Source organism: Larimichthys crocea, chromosome XXIV, assembly GCF_000972845.2.
Source record: "Larimichthys crocea isolate SSNF chromosome XXIV, L_crocea_2.0, whole genome shotgun sequence".
NCBI lineage: Eukaryota > Metazoa > Chordata > Actinopteri > Sciaenidae > Larimichthys > Larimichthys crocea.
The window spans coordinates 3,047,944-3,060,155 of record NC_040034.1 but is presented as its reverse complement, the minus strand read 5'-3'; the positions used below and the strand labels follow the sequence as shown (position 1 = coordinate 3,060,155).

General features: G+C 40.6%; 1 protein-coding gene across 1 annotated transcript; it reads right to left on the bottom strand.

The window, feature by feature from the left end:
• Positions 1–1,816: 1,816 nt before the first annotated feature.
• lgmn (legumain) lies at positions 1,817–12,163 on the bottom strand. The gene is made up of 14 exons (XM_019277930.2): positions 12,011–12,163; positions 11,655–11,794; positions 9,843–9,940; positions 7,092–7,173; positions 6,923–7,005; positions 6,762–6,837; positions 6,190–6,252; positions 6,013–6,079; positions 5,403–5,521; positions 4,498–4,587; positions 4,177–4,386; positions 3,910–4,080; positions 3,248–3,315; positions 1,817–2,274 (listed from the first exon to the last, which is right to left on the bottom strand). The coding sequence occupies exons 2-14, from the start codon at positions 11,781–11,783 to the stop codon at positions 2,232–2,234; spliced, it is 1,299 nt and encodes a 432-aa protein (XP_019133475.2). The 5' UTR covers positions 11,784–11,794; positions 12,011–12,163; the 3' UTR covers positions 1,817–2,231.
• Positions 12,164–12,212: the final 49 nt, after the last annotated feature.

Here is a 12,212-nt window from a genome sequence, read left to right as displayed (position 1 = left end):
GTAGACTTCTTTAAAAAACAACTTAAGACTTTAGCCTGGCTTTTACCTTATCAGGTGCCATTCACTGCTGAGTTTTTAAATCCTGATCCTGCCTGTTACTTTTATCTCTGGTGTTTATTCACTCTACTTTTACTGTGACTGTTCTTAAATGATGCTTTGTAGCCTATAGCTCTTAATTTACTTCTTACTTGTTTTGTTGTTGTAGTTTTTATGCTTTTTACTTTTCCTCTAATCTCTAGTTTTTCATGCAACTGTTCTGTTGCCTTAAGAACTGTTGTTGTTCTTCTGTTTTAACTCTGCTCTGTGAAGCACTTTGGACTACAATTCTGTATGAAAGCTGCTATAGAAATAAATAAAGTTGAAGTTGAAAGTTAAAATGAGCCGTCTATATCTACAGTGAGAGCGGGTCCTCTTGTCTAGATATGACCTTTTGCTTTTTTATGTGAACTTTACAGACAGAGTTTTTAACTACATGCTTGGAAGGAGTATTCAGTTGGTTGCAACCTGCAACTTCACCACTAGGTGCCACTAAATCCTACACACTGGGCCTTTAAATGCTTCAGCGAATTTAATTTAAATATCAAACAATGAATCCTCGCGTTTGATAATAAATAATAAGGCTGTTGAAATTTAAAAAAAAATAGTAATATATTCTTCTCCTTTTTTTCTCCAGAATATTTTGGGTATATTGCTGGGGGTTTTTTCCACAAAAAAAGGTTAAAATCCCTCATTAAAAATAATTTACACAACAATAAACATATATACATACATATACACTACATACTTAATGTATGATGTATTTCTTTTCACAGTTTAGTTTACTATCACAAATAAATGTCATTTACAGAATTTTTTTAATTGTATATGAGCATTGTTTCTTGTTGCATGTAGTATTTTATTATATATATACACCTATTTTCACCGACCTGCTTGTATATAACAGATTTACGTTTTAACTATCTCTGTTCTGCACGTACATCAATCTGCACATCTGAAGTTCAAACACAAGTAAAGTAACTGAGCAAAACACACGTTTGTGTTGATGTACATGAATGTACACATCATCAAGTCAGAAGCCAAACATCAAATAATAAAAATCCATATCTAATAATAAAAAGTTAAATATCTCTACACATTGTAGGTAATTAAAAGGAAACCATACTACTACTACTACTACTAATAATAATAAATACATAGAAAACATAAAGATGTATGTCAAAACGTGGCCACTAGATGTCGTAATCATTCATCATTCAGTGCAGTATTTGTTATTTGATGTGTGTGATGTGTCAGACCATGATGTGCAGAGCTGGTGATGTCTTTAGTTTTAGAAATGAGTCATGAATAATCTTTCAAATTAAGTTAAACAATGATTAGAACCACCCAAACCCACAAACGTGAACCTCATACTGCTGCTAGACTGGAGGAAAAGTCAGAGGGTGATCGAAGTCATCAGGATTTATTGTCTGCACTAAATTTTAAACCATCTCATCTGTCATTAAAAATGTGTGGCAAAATGTATCTTTTTTTTATGTAATGAAGACATCATACTGTAGGAGGAGGAAGAAGACATTTTTAATGTTGGGAAGTTTAAAGATATTAAAAAATCATTCTCAGACACGCTCACACTGAGCCCGAAGTCCTCATAAAGCTGACAGCGGTTTGTGGTGAAAGAAAGGATGTAACTGTCTGTCAGCTGAAGGAGTTCACACTTAAAGGTTTGTGATTACAGGAAAACAGATCTCTGAAATATTACAGAAATAATGATATTTAAGGAAGGATAAAAACACCCACAAACACGACAGAAATCAGGGCATTGGTTTGAATCTTTAAGATTTATTTCGAGATCAGCGTATGACATCAAGGTCTTCTGAGGTTTACCGGTATGACCTTTACATGTCAAACATTCATCATGCAGGATCGTCCATACCACGAATGGGAAAACATGAATTCCATGTCTTTACATTTGTCTCATCACATCAACCTAAAAACAATCAACAGCCGTAAAATATCACCCACAAATTCTTCACAGCAATAGTGCAACTCATCATAAAAAACGTTTAAAAATTCTCAGTAAAATCAAAAAACAACAAAGTGTTAGTGTGTTGATAAAACAATGTTAACTCCACGTCAGATTGATTCCAAAGCAGTGCAAAGAGAGGCTCTGTCCTCGTCCACGCCGGGAGGGGGACAGTCTGATGCGAGGCGTTCAGGGACCTGCAGGAACTCTGTTACTGGCTGAAATGACACACTGAGTCCATGGAGAGCTGGATGCTGCAGAGCCAAACAACAAAACACAGAAAGTCACTCAAATAACAAATAATTTTATCAGTACTACTGTATAAAGTGTCAGTAAACAGTGAATTAATACATTATTATTACTAGTATCTGCATATTATATTCAATTCATACCATATTCTGTAAATGAAGCCTCTTTAATACGAGGAGCAGTGTTACCTTACCCTAAAATTGTTGGCTAAAATAACAAATATAATAAATATAATGCCACTTGGACTTCATGACTAGGGTTGCAAAGGGGTGGAAAATTTCCAGGAGCTGGGAACGCCATGGTAATTAATGAGAATTTATGGAAATTGGGGGTAATTTAGTATTTAAGATACTTGGTAAGTCAGACTCATGTATGAGTAAATTTTCATGTGCTGTTTAATACCACACATCAAATGTAAGTGTACTTGACTTTATGTTTGAAATGGACTCGACAGGCCTGCAGTGAGCAGCGTGCCATGTGCATGTGATTAAGGAATAGCAAATATTCAGGTGTACGTGCATGAAATCTGGTTGTTTTAGTCGAGATTATGCTAAAATATATTTCCTACAACTATATTTAAGTTTCCTGTTAACAAGCTCCAACCTTCAATTTTGTAAATTCCCAGTTTTTTCCCGTTCCTTTGAAAATCCCCAGAATTTTGCAATGTTAGTCCATCTCTCAATACGTTGATTCCTAATCATTCCTCCCGAAGATGTAAATCTTAAATAATAAAAAATAAATAAATAAATAAAATATAGCATCAAATGTTTCTAAAACAAAAACATGCTTGTTGGGGATTATTTCTCACAGCAGGACGTGACATGTTGGATGGACTCCTCAGTTTCCTTTATTAAATAAAGGAACATGTCAGTTGGTAGTGTGTGTTTTTTTTTAAAAATAACGGAGCTCCGTTTAAACAGAAATAGAAAGATTAAAAAAGGAAACGTGGTTTATTAAAAAGGAGGAAGTAGATGGTACCTTCCAGCAGAGTACCCTCTCTCACACAGGTTCACCAGAGCGTACAGATGTCTCAGGGCGTATTCGTACTGAAAGACAAAATGTCACATGTCAGAAACGTCCCACACAGTCCGTGAGATGAACGTGTTCACGACCGCATTCTGTTTCCCCCGGTGTTAAATCTGTGACGCTCAAATGTCAGTTCCAGAAAAAAAAAGGGGAAATTTCCCTGAAAGAAACTGCACAGCTTCATGAAAGCACCTTTGAAAACACATCAAACCTTTGTGTGTTTGTCTTTAAAAAAATTCAACTGAACCAGGTGATTTACACATCTGTGCAGCTCACAGTCTGAAGGAATCATTTAAAAAGTTGCCTGAGGCGTGATGTGTTACGGTTTAACTCGAGTAGTGTCATTAAGTCAAGATGTACGAATTCAGGCTTAATCTGCAACCCTTGCTGTTGAGACAGTCCCTCTGATTATTCAGTAAGCCGATTTAATATCTGCTGATGAATGATGTGAACCAGATCTGGAGCTTCCCCTTTTAAAGCAGAACCAGGCACATGAGATGACACAATATTTAACCATATGCTACAGATGAATCCGGTCAGAACTGGTGACTCAGCCTCTGACTGTGGACAGGGCGTCCCCGGTGAGTGGGGGTGCTTCATCTGTGCGGCTCTACCTCGGGTTTGTGCCAGTTGAAGCAGTTGTGTTTGTAGTGCTTGACTGCAGCCTGGTAGCACTTGTGCTGGGACAGCTCGGCTCTGTCGTTGAGGATCTCGTCGGCCTTGAACTTATTGCCGGTCACCCTCTCGACCACTTGGCGCATAGTGTCAGCCAGCATCTCCCTGACCTGAACACACACACACACACACAGAAATCTGTAACATGAGAGCTGTCATGGTCTACTGCGATGGTCAAAACACCAGAGGGCCTCGTCGGTCTTTACCTTCAAGTGTGCGTTGATCTCCATCAGCATCCCTCTTGCAACTCTGATGTCATTGGAGGCCATCATCTTCCTCTTGAGGATGGCCAGAGGAACATCTGGGCTTGGGGTCAGATCCAGATTTGCGATTGGCTGCAGGGTCATCGGAGGAGCAGGTTCGAAGTTCGCCTTGGAGTTACCCTGGAACGCCATCACCTTCATGTGGGCCAACGTCTGTGAAGAAAGGAAGGACAGGACACAAACAGTTCAGTCACGCAGACCTCGAATAAAGCTCGACTCGACCCAAACTCAACAGATACACTACGATCAATCTTTCAGTCTCACCTTGTTTCCAAACTGCTGGACGTGGCTGGTGTTTGTGTGGCTCTTCACGATCTTGAACTGCTTCAGCAAAGTTTCTTTTCTCAGGTCCTCCTGAAGAACACCAGCACATCACAGTTAACTAAGTGTTTCCAAAACAAACCCCATGAATCACAGATTAAACTGTATCCAGCAGTTATTTGTCTTATTTTCTGTTCATCAAGTTTCTGTTTTCGGGGTTTGCTCACAGGTGTTACTACTGCTGATGCAAACTACCCACATCTCATTCTGCTGGGGAAAAACAAACCAGCTGCGGCTGCTGCTGCTGGAGACGTGCACCACTTCCTTTTCCTGTCCCCGGCCTTTTTGATAGCAGGTGTTTGGGAGAGCGAAAAAAACTTTAATGAAGTATGTAGTCACTGCTGTACTGTTAATTATCAGCCGGCGACAGAGTGTGTGCGCACACACACACCTGGCCAATAAAGTGATTCTGATTTGCATGCAATAGAGAAGCAGCTGAACCGTTTAAATTCAAATTTAGTTTTATATTTAAAAAGGAACTGAAGGTCGGGGCTCAGACATTTGACGATTAAGAGCTGAAAGCAGACGAGATGTCAGTGTCAAACTTACTGCACTCATAAAAGTTCTGATCTTTAAGATTTACATGAAATAAACGATTCTGTCATCTACATTTTAAAACATGTTTGTCTATTCGATAATTACGCCATCTCTCGTGCATGTAATCCATTACTACTGACTGAACTCTTATCTCAGCAGTACAAGTGACCACTAAGATAAACCCTTCATCTTCTGGAGAAACACAGGGTGGCTTTTATTGTGAAGTCGTCACAGGAAATGCATTGTCGCTCTGAAATCTTACAGATTAAAATTTATTGTAATAATTAATGTAAAATATGACAAAGACCCACCACGTCAGAGTCCTCCATCCAGTTCACGCTGTACCAGTCTCCCAGGTACGTGTCCCTCTTCTCGTCATAGTAGCAGGCGTAGGAGGACTCGTGAGCGTTAGCTGCCGTGGTGGCATACACTGAAAAACACACAGACAGTCTCAGGTCATGCTGTGTAATAGTTACATACAGTGAAGTCACTCAGGGGTTAGAGAGTGAATATGTTTCAGGATGCTTTACATCTGGACTTCATATCTCATCGTGATTCAGAGCGCAGAGGGAAGTGTGTGAAAACTCGATTTCACACAATAAAAGCAGAACCTTGATCCACACATCCCGTAATGTTCGTCACATGAGGACGAGCACATGACACGATGACTCGGCTCATAGATTATCACACGACAGAATGCTGAGCGGGGCAGTTTGACTGAAAGTCCACAAACTGCAGCGCTGGCCTGAGTCAGGACAGACGGACAGAAATGTTTTATCACATGAGCTTATGGAAAGTTAAAAAGGATCACGAGGAAAAAGTCAAGTTCACGTTGTCGAGGCTGTCGGTATCGATATCTTGGCACTGATCCGTTTAGTTTCTTTATCTCACTTTTACTGAAAGTGATTAAGTTCGACTCACCGTCAATGTCAGCGGGCAGGTCGGTCATCATTGATCCGGACTCACATGCCTCGATGTAAAACACCATCTGTGGACGTCAGTGTTGTTTTATGATTCGTCATCAGCTGATTAGATTTGATCACTGACCTACTGACACAGTGTATGCACACTCATACACAGCGGCGTGTCGCTGCGTACCTTTTTGTATTTCTTGTTGTCGTGCATGTATTTGATGGTGTCTTGGAGGTCTTGAACGCTGAGCTGCAGAGAAAGAAACACTCTGAGGTGACTCAGCGTGGACAGTTTGTGTAGATACAAAAGTTATTGTGAATAATAAACCTATAGTTTTACATGGTGTCTCTTTAGTCAGTAACAGGGCTGACTGACAAACTACATTTGATTTGCTTCAATATTTTTGTGATGCAAACCCTGAAAGCTGCCGTCAAATGTCTGATCTTCTTTATTTGTTCTTTAAATCAGATATCTTCGTAAATCAGACCATTTTATTCACATAAATAAATAAACCAACTTATTTTTTGGGGGGGTGGAAATCTGATGGATCTGTGCAGAACATAACAGCTGCAATATATATTGAATATGTTGTAGACCAGAAAATGAAGGTGGACACAGATTCTGGTGTATTATAAACTATTTCTTAAAATGCAAAACCTCTGATGAGACGTTAAACCATGTCAGGTTTTATTGTTCTGGCCTGTGTGTGTGTTTGGTGCAGTACGCATGAATAAGAACAGGAAGTAGAAAATGCTTACATCATCATTAGGAAAGGCCAGAATACCGGGCGCTCCGTGATCAGTGAAATACACAAACACATGATCGTTGGGCCCGCTGCCAAGACAAAGAGAGACAAAGTTAGAAAAATATCTGGATGAACCAGATTCTGTCGTGTCCTGTTCGCTCTCTTCTCGCTCACCTCTTCAACACTTTCCCAGAGCCGCCTTTGATGTTTGACGAGTCGCCCTTCAGCACCGCCAGGAAGTTCTGTGGGGTCACGTCCTGCAGAGAAATAACGGTTTGTTTGGGGGTCCAACATTCATTAAAGAGTTTTCATTTGGTACTCTCGTACAAACGTTTGCACTCACATCCCCGGTGTAGTCTTTAGGAACTCCCTTGTACACGTCGGTGCCGTTGGGCCTGTTGATCACTATCCCCGGCGTTGGGTTTCTGGGAACAAAAAAAATATCATTCAGGTTTGTAGAAGGAAGTGAGAACGGCTGACAAAACACTCTGGCACGATGACACAGATAATTAACTATCAGGTGACGGCTCGGAGCACATCAGGTTTTTCCTCTTTCACCGCTGAATTACAAACAACAGAGGCTGTGATTGTTTGAGTTTTAGAAGTCAGACAGTTTCCAGATTAACTCAGAAGATAAATCAGTAGATTCATCAATAATGAAATTAACTTTAAACAGACAAAACTTTATGTTGCATTCAATTGTTGAAAGTGAAAACTCGAAGCAGCTTCTGCTATCAGCGTCTGTTCGTCATTGATTTGTCAGGGTGGCTAATCATGCGAGTTTCCACCGGCCTCTTCGTCTCGTCAGTCATTAACCAAAAACAAAAAACTACACGTTGAATCATGTCGGGCCGTACGAGACGATAACGGGCACAGACATAAAACAATGTTGCATAACTTCTGTAGGAAAGCTGACCTACATTATGCTGAGGTGGAAACATCAGATAAAGCGTCCGGACAATGAATAATAGAAGAAGGGAACCTGCAGGGGAAAGCTAATGTTGACTACAGTGCTGGAACGATCCCTAGATTAAGAATAATGAGTTGATGGACAGCAAACTTAGCAACTCTGATAAAAGTTAGTCATTAAATTAAGTCATGCTAAACCGTGCAATATGAAGATTTGCTGCTTTTCTGTGTTTTAGATCATCGTAAAGTGTTATTGTGTCAAGACCACCTCAACCGAGAGACCGGAGTGTATCGATACCGAGACAAGACCAAGACTTTGAGGGGTCGAGACCAAGACCAGACAACATACAGTCAACTCTTTGTTTGAGGCCTCGCAGCGTATTTCAGGATTTACAGACTGCTGTGTGTTTTCTTTAACTCTCTCTGGTCCTGAAATGAGATCCTGGGTCCTCTTTGTCTGATACTGAGACAAAAAAATTGTCTTGAGACAGATCTTGAGTGCTACAACGCTGCCTGAAGATGTCACCTTGGCCTCTGATAAGACTTTTCCACTACTGAGTAATCAAGAATGTAATAAACAGATTGATAGATGATGAATATTGTTAATTACTTAGAGATATTTAGCACACAGAGCTTACATAGTTTCCCCTCTCACCTCTAAGTCTACTAAAGTCTTGGTGTACGCAGGTTTTTAATAGTACAGGAGAGGTTTTGGGGCTCAGGTGGTCGAGCAGGTTGTCCGGGAGCGAAGTGAAGAACGGAGAGTGAACTAACTGACATCGTTATTGTCACACACTGCTGTGTCCTCGCAGAGATCCTAACTCAGACTGAAACTCATGGATCTGCTTACTCTGCTGCTCTTCTGTGCGCTCAGTAATAAACCTCCCAGTCAAAGTCCTGAAGCTGCACTAAAATGAGTTCCTTGTGACTTGGTCTCAGCAGGTCTCTTTAACAGCTTGTTAACGCTGCCGTCCGCTCCGACATGCCACGCTGACATGACAAATGCCAACATGCCTGTGTGATTCTTCTGTGGTTTACGAACAGGGCTGCAGATTATCGTTGTATTATCAATTAACCTGCTGATTTCTTTCTGCATTAATCATTTGGTCACTGAAAGTCGAGAAAAGATCCCATCAGCGTTTCCTGCACAGTCATGAAAGGACTGAGTGTTTCTGTAGTCACAGAGTCAGACATCTTCTCTCTAGAGTCTTAAACTTTCACCTATATTAATAATTTAGGTTTATAAACTTATTATTTATGGATCAGGACCTCGAGCAGCTCGTGAAAAATAAGGTGTATCAGATTTAAAAGGCTACAGCTATTGGATCAGTGTGTCACATACATATTTAATCAACATTTAAAGTATCAGATCAGACTCGACATCGATTCTCAATACTTAGAAAGACGTAGTAGGACTCTGGTTGGGATCAGAACCAAGAAAGAAATGTGATCAGAACGGCTCAAACATGACTAAAACAACTCTCAAAATAGATTTCCTGTCGATTATCTAGCTGATTAAATAACTGCAGGGGATATGTTCAAATACACAGACATAATTTCCACAGAGTGATTTGGCCCTCATCATTCTCATTTCCATCAACTTTAGTGCTTCATTTTAGGGCAGCGAGAACGCAGGTTTTTCCATTCATCTGAGTGGGAGTAGTCTGTTTTGCCCGCAGCGGTCTGGGTTACCGAGGTGTCAGCCAAAAAACAAAACAAAACAAAAAAGATGCAGCCGCCAATCAGACGCTCAAACCTCAAAGTCAGCCTGATCTGAACTCTGACACTCGACCTGTTGTGTTCTTTGTTTACTTCATGTAGCGGCTTCGAAATCTGATTCACAATTTACGCAGCAAAACAGCGACACCAAGAAGTTTGATGTGGTTTGTGTCCGATGGTTTGAGAGAGAGAGAGTGGTTGAGGGACATAGACAGTGAATGAGAGTGTCTGAATGCAGAACCTCAAAACACACACGGCGGTGTGGAACACTTAAATGTTTGAAACATCCTAAAATCTACGTACGCTGCACATTTATTTCTTATAGTAGAAGCATGGAGGTCAACAACTAAGAGAACTAAAGTGTGACGGGGTTGTTTCTAAATAATTCAGGAGAAGAAAGAAGAAGAAGTCTCACAATAGTATCAGTATCACGATGACCTGCAAGGAAACAAAAATGTGAACTCACGCCTCGTTCTGTGCCAAGTCATCGTACATCATGACCACGATCTGCTCGTCCGGGATGCCGTTTTTGTGGACGATCTGGTAGGCATGGCAAGCGTCGGCCTGGGAGAGAGAGAAGGAGCAGAGAGAGAGAGGAAGGAGGTCAGGTGGCTTCAACCAAGAAGCTGAAATTATTCTGTTTGCTATTAAAAAGCAGAATTCTCAGTAAGGAGGTCAGGTTCCTCTCTGTGACAGTATGTGGGGTTATACCTAAAGTAAAGTCAATACCCAGAAACATGTTTCAGTTCCTTTTGAATATTCTTCCAGTAATCTAAAATCTATGTGTAAAGTCCCTCAACACATCTCAGAAGTATTACTGTAGCTCCACTGGCTCCCGCATCAACTACAAAATCCTTCTGCTCACGTTCAAAGCCATTCATAACCTCGCACCACCACATCTCCTGGATCTTCCCCTCGCTCCCTCAAATCTTCCTCCTCCATCCACCTGACTGTCTTCCGTCTCACCACCATGAAGACCAGAGCTTTCAGCTGCTCTGCTCCACAGCTCTGGACCTCTTTACCCCGCATCATAAGGGACATCACTCTCACAATTCAAGTCTGCACCTGTTTAAAATTAAATTTTTTCCATCTGATTCAATTGCATTGTCCTATTTTAACCTTATTTATTATATTTTAACCTGTTTTTAATGTTGTATTCTTGTAATTTGACACTTTTATGGTTCTTTTTGTTTGTTTCTGTTATTTGCTGCCCACTCTCATTTATTGTACGGTGACAGAAAGGCGCCTATGAAATAAAACGTATTATTATTTGAGGTGTTAGACGGAGTTGTTTAAAGTCTGAATGTTTCTTCCCATTGTTCACCTGTTATTATAACATTTGCTCCTTGACGTCCAAATTGTTATTGTTGGACTCCTGTCGTAGCACCTCTCTCCCTCTGTAAATGCCATGAATAATTCTTCTAGTCCTTCTTACAGAGACCAGAACTCAGAATCTTTTTTCCGGAAGGGGAGGCTTGACTGCCTTTTTATTTTTACTTTGTTTCATTCTGTTTTTTCATACACGCTATTCACTTGCCTGTCTCCTATCATCTTGCTCCCTCTGGAACTCTCTCCCCAAACACATCCGTGACTGTACTGACCTGCCCACCTTCAAAACTCTGACAAAAACACACCTTTTTAAAATTGCTTTTAATGTTTAATGTCTAATGTGTTTTTAGTGCACTATCTTATATTGTTTTGATGATTTAATGTTCTTCTCTGTAAAGTGTCTTTGAGTACCCTGAAAAGCACTTTTAAAATAAAATGTGTGTGTGTGTGTATATATATATGCATATGCATATGAATATGAATGTGTGTGTGTGTGTGTGTGTATGTGTGTATATATATATATATATAGATATAGAGATATAGAGATATAGAGATATAGATAGATACACACACATATACACACACACACACACACATACATACATACATACACACACACACGTAAAGATACATATTGCAGTGCTCTCTGTTAGTTTGGGGTGGGATTTTTTCTTTTTTGTTGTTTGTTTGTTTTGTATGTTTTGTTTTTCCAATGTTTGTACTCATAAAACTGGAAAAAAAACAACAATAATAATTCTTATAGTTTTGGCTTTCACAGATATTCTCTTATAATGTCTCAGCTGTAAAATCATGTGCTGTTAGAGGGGGAAGTGTTTTATCTGAGGGTAAACATGGTGTTATCAGAAGTCAGTGCAGGTTATGAAGGAGAACATGAGTCATGCAGACTGTGCAGGTAGCTTCCTGCTCAGGTAGCTCCCTGCTCGCTCACCTGGTGCCTGTAGTTGTACCAGCCATTGGACCCGGCCACGATCACCACCCAGTTCTTCCCATCAGCTGGAGGCTGGGAGGGAAACGCGAGACCGAGGCCGAGCAGGGCGAAGAAGACTGACAGAGACATGTCCTCTCCTTCTGCGGGGACGGACAGAGAGGACAGACTTTAAAAATAAAGTAAATAAAAACACAAACTGGCCACCTGACCCGCTGCTGCGAGTCACATGACGGCTGGCATCGTCTAACGGAGCCGAACAAAGCGTAAGATTTATGACGTAACAACAGAGAGAGCGACGATTAAAGTGATTTAAATAAAACTAATTTAAAAAATGTGTGTGTTTGTGTGTGTGTTACCTTTTCTGTGTGTGTGTGGAGGACCCGAGCCGAGCAGCAGCTACACGAACATGTTCGGCAGGACTCGGACCGACGTTTATATGTGACGTCGGGAAAAACGTCCGTTAGGAATTCTGCCGCCGCAGCCAATCAGAGCGCACGCTGGGACGTTTTTTTTTTTTACGTAACGTCAGGGGAAAAAGGAATTCTGCCGCCGCAGCCA